We start from the raw sequence: 21,291 nt of genomic DNA on the forward strand, positions 1-21,291 counted from the left end.
AGGGTTGTGTGTGGATGATCAGAGCCCCTTAAAATGTGATCCACCTTAGCTCTTTGTCATTCCAATAAAGCAGTCTCAGCCTGCTGAGCTTGAATCTGCTTCTCTGCCTCACTTTTCTTACAAGTATAGCTGGTCTTGGTGGCTGACTGAAACAAACAAACAAACAAATAAAAATTGTAACTGTCAAATGACAGAGTGTGAAAAAGAAAACAAAACACTGAGGCCCCCTACATGGTGGCTTTTGCTGTCAGTGATTGTTAGTCTTCAAGATAAGAAATGATGGAGGGAGGGTGGCATTATCTAATTTTGTGGATCACCTGCACATGTGCTTAAAAAAAAAAACCCTCTGTTTTCTACTGCAGAATACATACTGGGAGAAACACAGACTCATTATTTTTGTATTGCATGCTATTTGACTTAGAAAATATGTTTTTAACATTTATTTATGTTTTCTGCATTTAGTACAGGGAAGCATAAAGGAATTCATGTGATTTTTGGCAACACCTAAAGAAAGCTTCATTTTAAAACACACTATACCTTATCAAAAGGAGCTTTTAAATACAAACTAAAAAATTCTTTGAAACTCTGTCAGTTGGAAGTCCAATTTTAGTGGAATTTTACTTGGGTTTAATTTGAAATGAAAGCTGATTATTACAGGATAAATAGTTCTCATACAAGCCTGTCTTTCAAATCCACCCACGAGAACTTCTACATCTTGGGAAATTATGCAGTGCAGAGGCTGGAGCACAAGCTGGGGGCGGGTGGGAGAAAGCCAACATGGGACTGCTTAGATGCCTAGAAGAAATTTAAAAAGGAAGGACATTTCTACTCTAGGGTCTTACATTCAATAGTGTTATTTCGTAGTAGTAGGTTGTTCTCCCAGTGTATTATACATTTATTTTGAGGGCAGTAAGTCAGTATTCTTCAGTCATACATGACAGCACCATGAGTTATACATAGCCAAAACAACTGAGTGGTTACAAGGCTCCCCTTTTGCAGCTAAGTATTCATGGAGAAGAGGTTTTATCTATGGGAGTAGATGTACTTTTGTGGTTGTTGTTGTTATTTTGTTTTGTTTTGTTTTGCTCACTCTCTGAAACATAATTATTATTTAGAAAATAAGAACTTACTTGTTGTTTTGGCTCCAATCACAGCCAAACACTGCAGCCGGGTGTTTGTATTTGTGCAGTAGTTTACCATCGACTGTTCGAATAATGCTAAAATGACATAAACAAAGTTGTAGGATGCAAAGGTCAGTACTGTAAGAGAAAAAGCCATCTCTGAAAATGGCACAGAATGCTTAAAGAAAGAAAAGGTGCTTTAATTCTACCACTCAGGAGACAAAGGAATATACATATCTATGAGTAGCCTGGTCTACACAAAAAGGTCTAGGACAACCAAGGTTACACAGAGAAACCGTGTTAAACACACACACACACACACACACACACACACACACACACACACACACACACACAGAGGGACAGACAGACTGACAGAGAGACAGAAATAGGCAGAGAGAGCTGTACATAAATAATTCAATTACAAGTCTTCTCATAATATGTATTATTAGATAGCCCAACCCATTAGATCAAATTAAATGTGATAACTGATTCAGAAGCTATTTTGTTGGAAAGAGCTTTTAATTATAGAAAGGTGTAGTTTCACGTACTTTTGGGTGTGATTTAATACACACACAAACATTTTAGATTTTCAGCTTGACATTTAAGTACTTAAAATTTATTTTGCTTGCTCATTCACAAACTTCGTTCAATGTTAGTACACCAAGATCAAAACTTATTTTCCTAGTGTATAGTCAGTAACACAACTTAAATTTGGAGAACCTTGTATTATTAGATAACCCAACCCATTAGATCAAATTAAATGTGATAACTGATTCAGAAGGTAACCCTTATAACTAGATCACAAGAAATAAAGCAGTCTCTGATGATGACCTATCTCATTATTGCCACCATGCAAACACTACTTGTTCTTTAGGATGCAAGAAGCTGTGTCCCAGGACTCTTTGGAAGATGCTTTTAAACCACACCAAGCTTGTGAAAACTTGCTAGGTGCTTACATAGTGGTAATGACAGATGCTGATAGATGAAGTTGACTAAAGGCTCTAAATATGTGGTGAAGTTAATTATGGATTACTTAATTAAAAAAAAAAACTAAAGTATATTGTTTAGAGTTTACTATATACCAAGTACCAAATGACTCCGAGGAGGAAAGCCTCTTAATGGTGTTAACTTGTGAAAGGTGTTTTTGTTCTGTTTCTTCCTGTCACTTTTTCTTCCTGTCACTTTTAAAGAAGGATGAGAAAAAAGATCTACTGAAGTAGACAAGTTTTACTCACTTTTAATGAGAAACTCTCAACAACAACTTCATTCCTAACACAGGCTAGCAGTGGCTTAAAAGAGAGTAATTATTTCTGTATGGGGTCTTACTTGGAAGTTCCCTTTGCCTGGGACTTATCAGAGTTAAGAAGGCACGTGAATTTGGAGCACAGTGAAATTAAGTCCCTAGGAGCACTTTTGACCCTATTGTCATATTTCTATTCTCAACAGCTTTTATCCTTTTATACACAGTGGAATCTGAAAATCTGGGAGTATCTTTTTATATTGCTTAGTGTCTTTTACATTTTCTGAGAAATTGAATTTTCCATAAAGCAGTTCATTCTTTCACGGTAGTGTCTTCATTTAGAAGGCAATGTCCATGCGAGGCATGGCGACATACACTTGTAATCCCAAACTTCACAGGTGAAAGCAGGAAGATCAGGGGTTCCAGGTCATCCTCGGGTACTTACCAAACTGAAGGCTGACATAAGCCTTAAGAGACTGTCCCAAACAAAACATAAAAAAACGCTATCTACATTACGTTCATTATGTATTTTGAAATGCTTTCACATTACATTGTTTTTTAAAAATGATGAGTCACACCAATATAGGCACCAATATAAGTATCTATGTGGGTATTTAAATAATATTTATACAGTAGTACAAACAAAACATACAACTGAGATGATTGAATATGTCCTTTCTGGAAAGGCTAACTTCATACTATCAGATATAGAACTTACCAAAAACCATCGCCACTGCAAGTTGCTATTCGTTTAGAATCTTTATGACTCCAGGCAATATAGAATATTCCATTTTTTCCATGCTTAAAAATATAAAATAGTTATCAATAAAAATTAATTATCCATTTTTAAAATGTTACTTATTTCTAAGAATCATTTTTATTAGTCACTTATTCTACATGATACTAACATAACTAGATCAATGCCAGAAATCTGGTTAAATGTACATGCACATACACAAACATCCTTAATTTTTACTTATGTATGTATGTATATGTGTGTGATATGATGTGTGCATGATCCTGTATGTGCATGTGTGTGAACACAGGGTATACCTGCCATGGCATGCGTGTGGAGTTCAGAGGACAACCTCAATTATCAGTCCTTGGCTTCTACAGTATTTTAAAACCAAGATTTTATTTTATCTTTCCAACAGTATCACACTATGTGATCCTCAACTCTCCAAGACTGTAGGGCTTTTATTTCTGATCAGAATAATGGTATATGAATATCTTTGACCCTGGGTAGATATATGACATTCTATTTAAGCTGCTCAAAGGATTCTAAAGATTGTTAACTGCTCAGAGGCGTTCTTGGAAAGGACAAAGACATACCATTACTTTCTTAGGAGGAAATGTAAATGGACCTGTTCATCATCTATACAGGAAAAATGCTCTTTAGCAATGCTATCTGTTCTAGAGACTTTAAGAAAGCTTATTTAAATAGGTAAGTTGACACAGATGACATGATACTGGCCATGATCAATTCTCATGCCATGAGAGCTTTTGTCTCTGCACTAGCACCTGGGATGGCTGCCTCACAGGGGTACTTGCTTATACAACTCCATAATGATCTCACATTTGTCACTGGGCTCAATATGGCTTCTCTGAACTCTTTCAACAGCAGTTACAAAGATCTCCAGGAAGCTTAGGGATGGCCATGATGAGGTTCTAGTAACGTTGTAACCTATAGGTTTGACTTATTGGCTTGTATGCTTTCAATGAGCCTCAGGAAACATTCTATAATTTCATTAAACATACCCTGAGAATCACTTAAACAATGACACTTCAAAAACCACCAAAATCATCCATATGGCTATTGATAAGACACATTGACATGACATTCTTTCTTGAAAAACCCTCAGCGTACTGTACTTTGCCTAAATATATATCTTTCTTTCTTAATGACCACACTTAAATCTATGTTGAACACATATACTCTCTCTCTTTCTCTCTGTCTCTGTCCCTCTCCCTCTCCCTCCCCCCCCTCTCTCTCACACACATATACAGGTATTCAATTAAATTTGCTTCAACATATCTGTGAAGAGTTGCCTCAGTGTAGCTGTAGGGCCCTGTCATTCAATAATAGAATTTAAAAGGAGAGTAAAGTGATTATGGAATCCAACTTCACCATTTCATAGGTGAAAAACTGGGCCCAAGACAATAGTATGAGTCTATACCAAGAAATATTGTAGCAGAGCTAGTTCTTCAGTCTGGCACTGGCTACCATGAGCCATTGCTATGTTGGCAAACTTGGTTCATATGTCTGGAACAAAATAAGTACAAATCAGTGATGGCTAGGGCTAAGCTGATGTTAATGAGGCTATTAATCCTCCCTCCAAAAAGAAGGGGGTAAGTCACTATTCACTCCTGCCTTAGATGTCTGCCTGTATCTTGGAAGTTTCCAGACAATGCAGAAGTGGGAAGGTGAATTAGGGAAGTGATCACTGGTGACACTGCTGCCAAGTGAGCCATGTTAGGGGAGGAAATTTCCCAGTGGTATAACAGTTTTTGAGTAATAGTTGCTCCCTATGTAACTAAATAGACCTAAAGGTTCCCAAAGCTGGACTTGGATTGAATTTGGTTTTTGATTTATGATCAGAAACTTTCTTTGTGATTCCATAGGAATAGTCACACCACCAGGTAAGACTTTGGGGTTTCTGAGTGTATTCTTCTATTACTTAATATTGCTTAGATTTGGGGAAAAATATAACTTAAAATTCTTTTGAACTTATGATGCAATTTCAGATTATTTTCTAAATCCAGTTGTTATTCTCAGATTAGTTTTATATCACCAATTGTTCTTTATAATTGAGCAAGTGTACATGCCAGTGTATTGTGGAGATGAACTATTTACATGATATGCAATAAGATATGCTACTCAACAGTAGTGAATTAATCTTACCTCATTAAATCGCTGTATTATTTTGCCCTTTTGAATATCCCAAATAAAAGCGCCATTTCTGGAAGTTGCACCAGCAATGCAATTTAAATCACCTTAAATCACAGTTTGTTGAAGGTTATACATATTTTCATATACATATACATATATAATATGTAGTATTTTCTATAAATATGATTCTTTTTAAAATGTAATTTTTGTAAAGTTAAGACTTAAAATTTACTTCATAATAGTAGTTGATCCTTTAATTTTTTTTTTTTACTTGTTTGGGGAAGGGTATGTGTATGCCTTTGAAACTTAGAGGAAGATTTGCAAGAATTCCTTTTTCCAGTCAGACATGCAGGTAGCAGGTGATTAAACTTGGGTCGCTGGGTGTAGCAATAAGCACTGTTACCCACAAACTATTTCATTCCATTACCACCCTATAACTGATAATATTTATAATTGAAAATTTCAAAAGCATAATTGTACAATTGTGCCAATGTAAGAGAGAAAAATTCAATGAATGAATTTTCTATACAACTTTCATGTTTTATGGTCTGTTTATTTAGTCTATAGCCCCTACTGGACTTTTTTGAACAAATCTCCAATAACATTTTCAGATCAATGAATAATTCAATATAGAAGTTAAAAAGGCAGGCATGGCTCTATTATCAAGCCAAGTACTATAATTAAAATCCCCCAAATTATCATTAGCTCTGAAGTATTAAATGAATATCTATGTCAGGAAGGATTTTTATCATGTAAGGTCTACTAAACATTAGAGACATAACTATACAAATATAGCCAAAGTTCAATAACATTCAAACATCTAGATTTACTGTAGGTTTTCTATGTGGCTGTCACTTGTCCAGGAATCACAATTCTTCTGCCAGTGAGCTGTGCTAAAATCTTACACCTCACAGCAGCTGAGCTGATCAAATATTGCCAGTAATTTGCCTCTACTATTATATGGAACAAGATTAACCCTGGGGGAAGAAGATAAATTTGAATAAAATTCAGGAAAGTCATTGATTTCATGCTGGGTTGTAATAAAAGAAAATCTTACCTGGAGCCCAAGAAAGAGCAAAAATGACCCCTTCGTTACCCGGAGAGGTATACACTGCTGTTAATGTGTTTATATCCCACACCTTTATAGTGCCATCAAATGAAGCTGTTGCTAAAACATTTGGATCATCAGGTTTGAATTTGCAGTCAAATATAGTTTCCACGTGTCCCTAGGATTCATGATTTTTTTTAAATCACATTGGAAGAAACCCTTATTAATAAAGCATAACATAATACAATTTAAACATATCTAGTTTTCCAACTATTAGTGTAAAAATACACAGTTGAAAAAATACAGAAATTTGTACTCATTGCTCTGAATGAGTGTTGGGTTGTTATTGTATCATTGCTTGTGTATCCTGCATTGAAAAGACTAAGGACCAAGTGTTCTGAATTTCGGATTTCTTTATGTTTCTATTTGAATCATGGTTGGGAGCTACCTGATATGGGTTCTGAGACCCAAACTCTGTTTACCCTTTCAAGTGCTAAGCCATCTCCCCAGCATCCTTCTACTGTTTGTTTTGCTTTGTTTGCTTGTTTGTTTTACGTACAGGACAGTAGGATAATAATTTATAAAGAATTAACTCTAAATAATTACTATATTTTATTCTAGCAGTATAAGTGAAGACTCTGATAAAACAAACTAAAAGTCAACGAATTGAATATTTCTTTTTATATAGAGGTATAATATGACAGCAGAAATAGCCAAAGTCAGGTATAGTCCCAATTGTTCATGAATGTATTCCTAACAGCCCATGCTTTAAAACTGTTCCTAACATAGTAAATGTAACTTTTACTCTCTTGTTCTAATTGTCCTGTCTAAGGATTACTGCCTCGGTCTGGTAACCTAGGCCTAGGCCTAGAAGCATCTAACCTCCTTACTATCTAATCTAGGCCTAAAATGTTTTCAGCCTCTGAGTCTTACTCCTGAATAAACTCACCCTTTCTGGTTCTTTCTGATGTCTGGCTGGCTGATTCAACTCAGCTGTTCTGGCTCAAAAACCTCTCCAGGCTGACAGATTCAGTCTGGCTTCTTTCAAAAACCTCTCTGCTTGGCCTCAAACAAACTCAAAGCAACCTGTCCTGATCTTCCTGCTCCTCATTGTCTGGCTCATTCTGTCTTCACCTATGTCAAGTTTGTTTTCCCTCTATAACCTGTCTCTGATCCAGTAAAACTGCTTCTTTTTGTTTTCAACTCTCTCTGCTGCTCTCTCTTAACATAGCCTACTTTTCCTTTCTCTTCTCCTGAGAGTTGGGCACACCGTATTGTGTCAAATCTTTCTCTGACTCATCACTTTGTCTGCCATTAAATTAGACATCACTTTCAAACATTAGTTCCCCTTCTAGGAACTAACTTTACCTTATTTGTTTGGGATGAAAGGCTAAGGATGTGTTTGTTTTCCAGACAGAGGGATTACAGGCGTATGCTAAGGCTGAGCCATATCACAACTAGAAACAGCTTCTTCTTCTTCTTTTTTTTTTTCCTTCAGTAAATAATAGAATCTCAGAGTGATCAAATATCCTGCAACATAGGGCCATTTGTAATCTACCCATAAGACGATAAGGTAGGATTACAGAGAAATGTGAACACGTACTTGCTAACTCTCACTCAAGTACAGTTGGTTTTGGAATACCTAACAGCATTCAATTTGTTGGTTTCTCTGTAATTCTTCACAACCCTTTAAAAACAATAACATCTCTTCTTTAGGTAAAGGTGGAAAAGTCACAAGACTCTGAGTGTGGGAAGAAGAGTAACAATCTCTGGATCACCTGGCTCTACTCATTCAAGGTAGTTATTTACAGTGATGAGAATATAATAAGGTGATCATTTCTGAAATTTATACTTTAAAAATGTTTGTTTCTGCTGTGTGTGCTTTCAAATTTCAGTTTGGGACTGGAGAGGTGGCTCAGTGGTTAAGAGCACTGACTGCTCTTCCAGAGGTCCTGAGTTCAATTCCCAGCAACCACATGGTGGCTCACAACCATCTGTAATGAGGATCTGATGGCCTCTTCTGGTGTGTTTGAATACAGTGACAGTGTACCCACAAACATGAAATAAATAAACTACAAAAAGAAAAAAAGAATCAAATTTCATCTTGGTAAATCTGAAAACGTCCATAGCAAAATCAACTATTTTTTGTGTTTTCTTTGTGCCCAAAGTAAAGGATACACGAGAGAAAAAAACTGTAGAACTTTCCTTAATTTTAAAGCCTTGTTTCAAAGGTTTTGATGCCCAGTAAGCCAGCCATCAGAAGCCAGTCTTCCAATGCTAAGTGCTGCCCAAGCGATGCCTTATCTATAGATCAACCCCTGGGTATTATTCAGAAGTGATAAAAATTTTAAGAGGTAAAAGTGGTTGTGAGCCTAGCCTTTAACGGCTGAGCCATCTCTCCAGCCCTTCTCTCTCTCTCTCTCTCTCTCTCTCTCTCTCTCTCTCTCTCTCTCTCTGTCATATTTCTGCGCTTCATCCCTTGTATCTCTGCTTCTTGGCTCCAAGAGAAGTGAGCACTTGTCTGCTGCATGATTTCCTGTCTAGGTGCCTCTGTCTTACAACAGCCCCATATCACTAGTGCCGGATGACTATCAAACTCGAGTACTTGAAACCATGAACCTAAACGATGATTTCTTTTTGTGGAAATCTTACTATGTCAATGACTAATGAAGAAATTTGGTACCAAATCTAGGTCATGGAGGCATTGACTCGTTTCAAAGGGGGGCTGAGAGATACAGTATGTGTCAAGGCTGCAATTCCTCTGGGTAGGCCCTGAGAGGATGACACAGGAGGCTAGGAGAGTGAATCCTGAGCTGCAGTGCTGATCCTGGCCTAGGGGAGATGACAGGAAAATAGCAGGCTCCTTTTGGTGCTCCCATTTCACCGCTATGTGAAAGCAAATTTTATTCTGTGACGAGTTCACCATTATATGTCGGAAGTGAGTAACTATTTACTGATTTTAAAGGAAATGAAAAGTAAGAGCTGCCTTGAGTCTTAGAACATGCTTTGATCTGGAATTTTGAGATGCTGGAGGTCCCTGGAGACTAACTAAATGCATTTTTGCATTATGAAATGGATATGAGACTTGGAAGACCAGGTATAAAACGTTGTAAATAAAACATCCCCTAAAGAACTCATGTTCCCAATAAAGCAGTATTCAGAGATGGCGCTTTGGGACGGCCACTAAGCCACATGAGCTCAATCCTCAGCAGTGACGTCATCCAATTACGCATTCACAGGTATTCATACAGCTACTGGGACTTGGTAGAAACTAAGAGTGGCAGGAAGAGCCAGAAGAAATGGCTCTTTCAAGGTATGATCTTTTGAGCTATATCTTAACCACACCCACACCTGCTTTCACTCTCTTCCCTGCCCCCCCCCCCTTTCCCCTCTTCTATCTCCTCCCCTCAGGCCCCTGCTGTGAGCCTCTGAAAGGTTAACAACTTTAATTCCTTCTGCAATCTTCTGCTTCACCACAGACCCAGAGGCAATGGAGCCAGGTGACCCTGAGCTGAAATCTCTGTTACCATGAGTCAAAATAAATCTTTCTCAGTTGAGTCCTCTCAGATGTTTTGTCACAGAAACAGAATACGAGTTCTCTTTTTAGGTGAGATCACAGGGGAGCCATGGCCACGGAAGTGTGTTAAATGTACGCCTTGATGTAATTCAAGTTGCGGGAGATTTAGGATGGTCCTAAGCTCTAAGGAAGAATTGGGAGGTAAACTCATCAAGTAATAATTACAATGTAAGCACGCCCTCATTTACTCAAGACAGTAAGCCTTGCTCAAGGTACGGTTCTTCACAGTCAGGACACAGCACAGAATTACATGAAGCCAAAATGTGAAACCATAAAGCGGTTGCTTATGTTGAGGACTGCTCCTCACCTCAGCACAGCTCTAGCCATTTTGTCCCATACCCGACTGCTAGTACCTATTGTTGCTGTAGTGTGCCTGCTAGTCATTGACACAGGAAATTAATTTGGCTCAGAGAAGGGTCATGCTGATCACATACCCTGTTATGTTCTGCATGTTCTGTATTAAGTTTGTTAATCTTAAGACACCCCACAAAGCCTTATGTAGGACCCATCAAATTAAAGGTCAATATGAACAATTATGTCTAAAATGCAGAGTCAAAGTGGATCACTGGCTAGCACTTCCAGCACCTATGTATGAGCTCACTGTGGGTTTTCTTTCTTTCTTTTTTTATTTTAAGATATTTTCTTTATTTACATTTCAAATGTTATCCCCTTTCCTGATTTCCCCTCCAACAACCTCCTATCCCCTCCCTCCTCCCCCTGCTCACCAACCCACTCACTCCAGCTTTCTGGCCCTGTCATTCCCCTACACTGGAGCATACAGCATTCACAGCACCAAGGGCCTCCCCTCCCATTGATGACCAACAAGGACATCCTCTGCTACATATGCAGCTGTAGCCATGGGTCCCTCCATGTGTGCTCTTTGGTTGGTGATTGAGTGCCTGGGAGCTCTGGGGTACTGGGTATTTCATCTTGTTGTTACTCCTATGGGGCTGCTAACCCCTTCAGCTCCTTGGGTTCTTTTGCTAGTTCCTCCCTTGGGAACCCTGTGCTCAGTCCAATGATTGACTGAGGACATCCACCTCTATATTTGTCAGGTACTGTTAGAGCACCTCAGGAGACAGCTATATCAGGCTCCTGTCAGCAAGCACTTGTTGGCATCCACAATAGTATCTGGGTTTAGTGACTGTATATGAGATAGATACCCAGGTGGGGCAGTCTCTGGATGGTCTTTCCTTCAGTCTCTGCTCCATTCTTTGTCTTTGTAACTCCTTCGATGGGTATTTTGTTCCCCTGTCTAACAAGGACTGAAATATCCACACTGTGATCTTCCTTCTTGAGCTTCATGTTGTCTGTGAATTGTATCTTGGATATTCCTACCTTCTGGGCTAATATTCACTTATCAGTGAGTGCACACCATATGTGTTCTTTTGTGATTGGGTTACCTCACTCAGGATGATAATTTCTAGTTCCATCCATTTGCCTAAGAATTCCATGAAGTCATTGTTTTTAATAGCTGAGTAGTACTCCATTGTGTAAACGTACCACATTTTCTGTATCCATTCCTTTGTTGAAGGACATCTGGATCCTTTCCAGTTTCTGGCTATTAAAAATAAGGCTGCTATACATGTAGTGGAACCTGTGTCCTTATTATGTGTTGGAGCATTTTCTGGGCATATATCCAGGAGTAGTATTGCTGGGTCCTCAGGTAGTACTATGTCCAATTTTGAGTGCCTGGGAGCTCTGATTTCCAGAGTGCTTGTACCAGCTTGCAATTCCACCAGCAATGGAGGAGTTTTCCTCTTTCTTCACATCCTTGCCAGCATCTGCTGTCACCTGAGTTTTTGATTTTAGCCATTCTGAATGGTCTGAGGTGGAATCTCAGGAATGTTTTGATTAGCATTTTCCTGATGACTAAGAATGTTGAACATTTTTTAGGTGTTTCTTAGCCATTCGGTATTCCACAGTTGAGAATTCTTTGTTTAGCTCCGTATCCCATTTTTAAAATAGGGTTATTTGGTTCTCTAGAATCTATCTTCTTGAATTTCTTTGTATATATTGGAAATTAGCCCTCTATCAGATATAGGGTTGGTAAAGATCTTTTCCCAATCTGTTGGTTGCCATTTTGTCCTACTGATAGTGTCCTTTGCCTTACAGAAGCTTTACAATTTTATGAGGTCCCATTTGTCAATTTTTGATCGTAGAGCATAAGATATTGATGCTCTGTACAGGAAAATTTCCCCTGTGCCCATGTACTGGAGGCTCTTCTCAACTTTTTCCTCTATAAGTTTCAGTGTATCTGGTTTTATGTGGAGGTCCTTGATCCACTTGAACTTGATCTTTGTACAAGGAGATGAGAATGGATCAATTTGCATTCTTCTACACGTTAACTCCCAGTTGAACCAGCACCATTTGTTGAAAATGCTGTCTTTCTCCACTGGATGTTTTAGCTCCTTTGTCAAAGATCAAGTCACCATATGTGTGTGGGTTAATTTCTGGGTCTTCAATTCTATTCCATTGATATACCTGCCTGCCACTGTACCAATACCATGAAGTTGTTTTTTTTGTTTTTGTTTTTGTTTTTGTTTTTGTTTTATCACAATTGCTCTGTAGTTCAGCTTGAGGTCAGGGATAGTGATTCCACCAGAAGTTCTTTTATTGTTGAGAATAGTTTTTGCTATCCTAGGTTTTATGTTATTCTAGATGAATTTGCAAATTGCTCTTTCTAATTCTATGAAGAATTGATTTGGAATTTTGATGGGAATTGCACTGAATCTGTAGATTGCTTTTGGCAAGATAGCCAGTTTTACTAAATTAGTCTTACTCATCCATGAGCATGGGAGATCTTTCCATCTTCTGAGGTCTTCAATTTATTTCTTCAGAGACTTGAAGTTCTTGTCATACAGATCTTTGACTTGCTTAGTTAGTCACACCAAGGTATTTTATATTATTTCTGACTATTGTGAAGGGTGTTGTTTCCCTAATTTCTTTCCCAGCCTGTTTATCCTTTGTGTAGAGGAAGGCCACTGATTTGTTTGAGTTAATTTAATATCCAGCTACTTTGCTGAAGTTGTTTTTCAGGTTTAGGAGTTCTCTGGTTAAATTTTTAGGGTCACTTAAGTATACTATCATATCATCTGCAAAAAGTGATATTTGACTTCTTCCTTTCTAATTTGTTTCCCTTTGTTTTCAAATTGCTCTGGCTAGGACTTTGAATACTATATTGAATAGGTAGGGAGAGCTTGGGCAGCCTGTCTAGTCCCTGATTTTAGTGGGATTACTTTAAGTTTCTCTCCATTTAGTTTAATGGTTTACTGTATATTGCTTTTACTATGTTTAGATATGGGCCTTTAATTCCTTTTACTCTGAGATTATGTTTGTCTTTGTGTATTTCTTGTATGCAGCAAAATGCTGGGTCCTGTTTATATATCCAGTCTGTTAATTTATGTCTTTTTATTGGGGAATTGAGTCCATTGATCTTAAGAGATATTAAGGAATAGTGATTGTAGCTTCCTGTTATTATTGATGTTATTTTTATGTTTGTGTGGTTGTCTTCTATTGGATTTGTTGAAAGAAAATTACATTCTTGATTTTTCTAGGGTGTAGTTTCCTTTCTTGTGTTGGCATTTTCTATCTATTATCCTTTGTAGGGGTGGATTTGTGCTAAGATATTGTATAAATTTGGTTTTGTCATGGAATATCTTGGTTTCTCTATCTATGGTGATTGAGAGTTTTGCTGGGTATAGTAGTCTGGGATAGCATTTGTGTTCTCTTAGGGTCTAAATGAGATCTGCCCAGGATCCTCCAGCTTTCATTCATATATATATATATATATATATATATATATATATATATATATGTATATGTATATGTATATGTATATGTATATGTATATGTATATGTATATGTATATGTATGTATATATGTATATACCTGAAAGAAATGGAGAAAGAGAAAGGAATGGGAAAGAGGAGGAAGAAGTGAAGGAGGAAGAGGAGGAGGAAGGGGTGGAGGAGGAGGAGGAAGAAGAGGAAGAGGAGATGTTTTTTGCCAGAAATTGTGGTAGGAGATGGATGTGATCACAGGCCTAGAACATATAGCTAGCTGTGTGGCTGGATGGGGCTACCTAGTTGAGTTACTTAGATGAGCTAGTTGAACATATATATATATTTTTTCAGTATATTATTACCTAAAATTAATGTTTAGCAATATTAATACATAGGTGTAAGTCAATATCACAAGTATACACAAAATAAGCATCGTGCATTACAAAATAATGAGAGGACCTACCAGTTCTCTAAGAAAATCCCACTTCTTGGCTCCCATGTCATAAAGTCCAACTCCACCATCCAGGAAACAGCATACGACATGACCAGGGGGAAGAGAAAATGCTTGATTCTGTGTCAAATTTGGGGGTGGAACTGCTTCACTTGTTGAAGATATATAATGATTTTTGTTTGGAGACTGGACGGAAACTAAAATATGAGGGAAAAATAGCAATCACTTTTCTTTAGAATAAAATCACAGGACTTAATATATACTACAACTTTCTGTTTTGTTTTACATTCATAATCTGTATTAATGATCACAATTTCTACTTCTACAGAATCACCAAAAATGAGCATAAAACTCAGTGTTAAAGAAGTATATATCAATGTGGCTGAAAATTAGGCAGGACTTATAGCATTGAAGTATGTTTTGTGAAATTGTGTATCTGTTGTTCCTCACCTACCTAGGGCATTCTTTGATGGGCTTTAATAAAAAAAAATTCTGATGGCCAATTATCAGGACAGGAAGTGGAAGGTGGGACTTTCTGGGAGAGAGAAAGTAATGGGAAGGAGAAGGAAGAAGAGGAGGAAGAGGAGGAGGAAGGAGCAGAGGAGGAGGAGGAGCAAGAAGCTGGGGGAGGAGGTGGAGGAGGAGAAGAGGTTTTTGCCAGGAGATGTGGTAGGAAATGGGTGTGATCACAGGCCTAGAGCATAGCTAGCCACGTGGCTGGATGGGACTAGGTGATTGGGTTAACTTAGATGAGCTAGTTGAGTGTCTGCCCAGCTAAGGCTTAAGGCATTGATAAAGTAAAAGGTCTCTGTGTGGTTATTTGGGGAAAAGCTGGTTAAAGAATAATATATTAATTTCCAGAAGTAATTAATATATACAAAATTTTAATAATAAATTTGCCCACACTATAGCCATTTATGAATATGTAGTTTGCTATTGTTTCATAAATTAAAATATGTGATTATTTTTAAAAACAATCTTCTTTCAAAATCCTGTCATAGGGACCTGAAGAGATGGTTCTGCAGTTAAGAGAGCCTGCTGTACAAATATGAAAACTAGAGTCAGAACTCAAATACCTATGCAACAATCTGGAATGCCACAAATACCTGAGGCTCCATCTTCAATGAATCCAATGCCCTTGTCTGCCTCTACACACAGAGGTGTATGTATATGTGCACATATGTGCCACAAACACATAGAGAGATATAAACAGGCACACACAGAGAATAAAATAAGCAGTACAACCTTCATACCCAACCCCACATATATGTGATGGTTTTCTGTCAATGCAAATATCTTTATAAATTAATTATCGAGTCGATGAGAACAACTGCTTCTATTACTTTGTGCCATTGTAAAGTATTTGTATAACCTACTATTAACTACATATTGAGATATGCATAAATACCTCTTGGTATTTTATTTTCTGGTTAAAATATAAGAAAGTCCTTGATGAATTCATCGTAGATATTGCTCATTACTTTGAACCTGAGAGTGACAGGAAATCCAAACCGGAATGCATAGTAATAAAATAGACATCTGGTAGTAATTGATTCAGTTCAATGACATGTAGTCTGGGTAAAAGTTAATATGGTCCATAATGTTTCCTGGTATTTTCATTACTCGACATCATAAGTGGTCTTGACAAACTTTATGCATCAATCTGCTTGGAATTCTTGTTTATAATGAAATGTCTTTATTTTTTAATTTCACTTCATAATGATTCTTAGTTTACAGTATTATATTTAATGCAAACTAGAAAAATAAGTCAGGAGGTCTATCAACAACAGAGTATCTGAAAGATACTATTCAAAAATGACAATATTAGTTTGTGATTCATTACATTTTTAGTTTTTTTGCTAATATACATGGACCCTTTCAGAAAAATATGAAAGAACAGAATTATGAGGTCTAAATCTTTCCAAGATATGAAAATCTGTTACAATAAAATAAAAAAATTAATACAGATAGAAAAAAATAGAAACAATGTGCTGGTTTGGCATACATCATCCACCACTGCTAATTTTTCTAAATCATTTTTAAATCCCTGAAATGTTCTGTTTCTACAGAAAGGTTTATATTTACAAAAATACTTGGGGTTCAAATATAGTCACTTTTATTTATCAATACACCCTGAATTAGAAAATAAAACATTAATTTGAAGAGTGATAGTTAATTTTTTATCTTTGTATGATGAAACATAGGTTTAAGTGCGAAGGAAATGATCATCCTAGATCAAAACATGTGTTTATGTATGCCTGCATGTGTATATGTGTATTAGGTGGATGGGTGTGCATGTGCGTGTCAGTGTCTGAGTATATGCTAGTGCAAGAGCTTGTAGAGGTTAGAAGGTTAGAAGGTTTCAGATATCCTGAAGCTGGAGTTACATGTAGTGTGTGCTAATTGACATGGGTACTGAAAACTGCAAAGTCCTCTGGAAGAACAGCAAGCTCTCTCCTAACGATTAAGCCCAATCATAGATTTTTTTATTTTATCAAAAGCCCCATGATTGACTATATAATTGTCAGTGGTGATCCCTAGAAACATATATATGCATCCAACATTGAATGGGCTTAGCAGATTGTATTTATGTTCATTCTTTTATGTATATCTATAATAATAATTATTAAAACAGAGGGGTCAATGAATTTGCAGGGGTCAGACATCCGAGGAATAGAAGAAATTAGTTCTATTTTAATTGGAGAAAAATATTCCTCAGCCTACAGTTTTTCCAGTCACAATATGGACACACTACCAGCTATGCAATATGTTCATGGCAGACCTAACACAAAGTCAATTTATTCTTCCTTATTTTCAATAAAAAAAAATCTAACTCAAAATGTTTCCCAAAATTTCATATTTTTATTTAGAATATATGTTAGGGAGAGGGAACTTAATGAGCCAACCTCCAGCAGGAAGACAGGACATCAAGTGAGGGATGGGATTGCTATCCCACAGTCACATCTCTAACCCATAATTAGTTCTGTCTGAAAGAATTACAGGGATGGAAATGGAGAGAAGCCTGAGGAAAAGAAGGTCCAGCAACAGGCCCAAAGTGGCATTCAGCTCAAGGGGAGCTGAGGCTATATGGAGCACTCTAAAAAGGGATCTATCATGACTGCCCTCCAGAAGACCCAACAAGCAGCTGAAAGAATCAGATGCAGACATTTGCACCCAACCAATGGACAGAAGCAGCTGACCCCTGTTGTTGAATTAGGAAAGGCTGAAAGAATCTGAGGTTAACAGTGATCCAGCAGAAGGACCAGCAGTCTCAAACACTGAACCACCAAACAGACAGCATATACAAGCTATTATTAGGCCCCCAACACACATACAGTAGAAGACTTCTAGGTCTGTGTTCATTCAGAGGATATGCACCTAACCCTCAAGAGACTGGAGGCCCCAGGGTGTTTAGAGTTCAGGTGGGGTGGGAGGTGGGAGCATCCATGTGGAGATGGGGTGGGGTGGAGAGGAGGTATAGGATGTGGAGCAGATGGAGGGTGGATGAGGTGGGGCGGGGAAATGGAATATGGAGTGTGAAAAGCAAATTAAAAATAAAATAAATAAATAAAAAATCAACGAAAAATCAGAAAACAATGTGAATAAAATAAAGACAGTAGAAATACCTTGAAATTCTATAAATTCAGTAGCAATCAATAGTCAAAAAAGGAAACTGGGAGTTAAAAGTCCTATTATTTGAACACTCAGATTATTTGAGCTTTCTTTGCTATAATCTGTGTATGTTCTAAATTAGACATGCTTAAGACATAAAATATACCTGCTAGGTCATTTTTATTAATTTCACTACTATTGCAAATTCTCATTAATATCATTGTTTTACCTTCTTCACAGCAATAATTTAAGATTATCTGAATATTATTCAGTGTCATTTTGGTCTAAATAGTTTTATATTAGGAATACTAGTTATTCTGTGGTTCCTTCTGTATATATTATTAAGAATATCAATGGCATAAAACATTTAATATATTTATATTGTATTTTCACTTTATTTGCAGAAAACATGATACTAGGAAATATTAAAATTTTTATATTTTTACTTACATTTTTTCTTTGGAGGAGAATTAACTACATGAAAGCAGTGAAATCCTGTTTTCTTTAATTTAAAATTATCAATAGGTGTTGTTCTTGAAACATTCCAAATGCGTAAAACGCCCACTTGAGAATCTAGTCAGATCATCAGAAATGCAAATGTCAACACGTTTTTTTTTTTTCTGACACAAAAAATACCCAGTCATAAAAGTAACAACAGAGCCTTCCAGAGGCAGGCAGTGATATCATCTAAATATTAATGATACAATCAAAGAAATGGCTGATATTTTGCTCCAGTTTTAAATTTGGGCCATGTTTATTTTTTATTCCATTACACTCTGTCATGGGTTAGAAATTGCCTTCTATGGTGGAGGTAACGATAATAGGATCTCCATTATAACAGGAGGTCATTATAACAAACAATCTCCATTGGCACCATGCATTCTTGGAAGTGGTCAGGTAAAGAAAGTTGTCCACTTCTAACAGTAAGCCATCTTTCTACACTGAAACATCCACCACTGGCTCGCTATCTGCTTCCAGCAAAATAAATCAAACATTCTTAAAAGCCAATTAGAAAATTCCTCTCCCCCTCCATATCCTTCAGTAGGTGCCTTGGAGAATGGTCAGTCTGTGTTTCAGTCACACATAGTATCACCTTAGCACCTACAATGTTTACTCGAGTTTATAAGTTAACAGAAGTGTAAGTCTACATAACAGTTCTACATTGATGCTCATAATAACAATACTATTCCTAATGGCCTAAAGGGTCAATTGTATAAATAACTACCAATGACATCTGTCAGATCCTATGATAGGATCTTATTTATGACAGAAAGGAGTGATAAACTGATCTATGTTGCAGCACAGCTGAATCTTGAAAACACTGTGTTAAGCGAAAGGAGCAAACACTAGAGACTAATGACTAATAGAATGACTGCTAGAGATGCCCCAAACAGGCAAGCTCAGGGACAGAAAGTACATTACTGGTTTATGTACATGGGTGGCCTTCAAAGTGTGGAGAGGAATGGTGGTACTTGGTTATTGGTATTGGGTACAGGGTTTGTTAGGGAAAAAAATAAAATGCTCTGGATTGAGATAATGGCTATATAACCTTGAGAATAGATTAGAAACCACTAGACTATGGTTTGAAACAGATAAAGTTTATCTCAGTTAATAAATACATTTATATTTTTTCACTAATAAAACTTAATTAAATGTTACTATGATATATAGATGAGGAATCCAGTTCTTTCTTCTTTAAATTTAAAACTGTAAAAGTAAAACAAACTAGTACAGGATTGTACTAAACGTTGCAAGGACAAATAATATTATTTTATGTTAGGTAAATATTACTTTAATGGAATGGTTGACGTTCTTCTTTCTCTACAGGGCTTTCCCCTCTCCTCTCTTCTCCTCTCCTCTCTTTTCCACTCCCCTTCCCTTCCTTCCCCCCCCTCTCTTGTCACCTCCACTCCCTTTCCCCCTCTCCTTTACCTCTCTCCCCTCTCTGCATCCCTGTCTCTGCCTCTCTGTTTCTGTCTCTGTCTCTCTATCTCTTCTCTCTGTCTCTGTCTCTCTCTCGGTCTCTCTCTGTCTCTGTCTTTCTCTTTGTCTCTCTCTGTCTCTCTCTCTCTCTGTGTCTTTCTCTCAGAGCTTTAGTAAATGGTAAAAGCTGGTTGTCACTTAATTCCTCATTGCTATTCCTAATTTTTTTTGTCTTCTGGAATTTCATCATCTGCCTTGGTAAATTCTCTCAGACAAGAAAAAGTATCCTTTTAACCATGGAGTTTTATACTACTTTCATTTCTAAATTTGACTGAAGATATTTAACTACCGTAGCATATATGGTGATGATCTGTCAAAATCTGTCAAAACAGAAGCATGTGTTTATATTATATATAAATATAAAATATAAGTATATAATACATTGCGACATATTTCAATACACAGAAAATATGGTTTCTTAATTCCACTTTAATCATGTCAATGACACACATTATAAATTAGTCACTCAGTATATAAATAATACTTGTGATATTAATTAAAACATTTTATAAAACTCAACTAACAGGATACAATGTATCTAGCTCATTTAAGGGAAATTCCCATACTTGAAGCTTTCAGGAATATGGACACATTTACCTCCAGTTATAAACATGCCTGGAGCACTGGGAACCCAGGCCAAGCACTGCACAGACACTGCAGCACTGGGAAGATTAAACGTTGTGATGCAGTAAAGGGATTCAGAGTCCAGAAGACGAATTCCAAAATGCAAATTAGCCACCAGAAGATAATCTGTGGACAGTGGGTCCCACTCCAGGGCTGTAACAGGGTCCTCCTCATCTGTTCCTTCAAGAGAGTCCGGTCTCAGAACATGTTTCTGATTTTTGCTACCTATTTCATACAAAGAGAATTGTTTCACAGAACATCATAGGATCCTGTTTCCCTCATGTTTTCTACTGTATGTCACCTGATGGTGGGACTCCTGATCTGGCTTTCTTATCTGGATGGCTGACATGTGAATGGGGGAATTAGTTTGTCCTGACTATGTGAGTCAGGGTTATCAGCCTTGCTTTGATATTGTCTAGTGCTTTCAGTATTCCTCATACTTATCACTGAAAATATGGAAGGAAAGGACTGCCTTACCTCATCAGCAAGAGTTTTCACTTTCTCATGACAGGCCAGGGACAAGGAAGTAGTTATGAGACAGAGAGTATCAGTAATGAGTAAAGGCATTAACTTTGGAGGTGATGGCCTAGGTCTGATTTTATAACTGACTAGCTTTGCTCTCCTGGACAAGACACAATCATTGGTGTCTAAGCTCCTCTGGTATAGTGTAGGATTCAATATTTTTCACAGAGATTTCGAAATCACTATATGAGTGGTTCATTAATAAGCTATTTCAGTAGGGTGCGTTATAAATAGTATTAACAGTATTTACAATAATTCCTTCTCAATCATCATTAGTTGTTTTGGTTCATACCAGAGTATTAAAGCAAGAACTACAAGGATAAATAAACAAAATTTAATATACAAAGAAATGATCAGGAATCATCTTTGCTTTTGCAAATTAAGTATATAACTAGCGATGTGGAAAGTGGTGTTTTGCTGATGAACCACATGGGA

General features: G+C 37.1%; 1 protein-coding gene across 23 annotated transcripts in view; it reads right to left on the bottom strand.

Annotated features, from left to right (window-relative positions):
- The window catches only part of Wdr17 (WD repeat domain 17), a 97,699-nt gene that overhangs the window by 37,938 nt on the left and 38,470 nt on the right, over positions 1-21,291 (bottom strand). For 15 of the 23 annotated variants that reach the window (XR_001778439.2, NM_001372372.1, NM_001372375.1 and 12 more), the window contains 7 exons: positions 20,308-20,559; positions 18,178-18,300; positions 14,128-14,312; positions 6,312-6,480; positions 5,267-5,358; positions 3,083-3,165; positions 1,131-1,217 (listed from right to left, as the gene is read on the bottom strand). Coding sequence is in view for 22 of the 23 variants with exons in the window: in NM_001372372.1 (NP_001359301.1) it covers positions 1,131-1,217; positions 3,083-3,165; positions 5,267-5,358; positions 6,312-6,480; positions 14,128-14,312; positions 18,178-18,300; positions 20,308-20,559 (991 nt within the window). In the remaining variant the exon portion in view is untranslated. The remainder of the gene's footprint in view (positions 1-1,130; positions 1,218-3,082; positions 3,166-5,266; positions 5,359-6,311; positions 6,481-14,127; positions 14,313-18,177; positions 18,301-20,307; positions 20,560-21,291) is intronic. The other 8 variants (NM_001372376.1, NM_001372374.1, XM_006509434.3 and 5 more) reach the window with 3 other exon arrangements.

Source organism: Mus musculus, chromosome 8, assembly GCF_000001635.26.
Source record: "Mus musculus strain C57BL/6J chromosome 8, GRCm38.p6 C57BL/6J".
Taxonomy (NCBI): domain Eukaryota; kingdom Metazoa; phylum Chordata; class Mammalia; order Rodentia; family Muridae; genus Mus; species Mus musculus.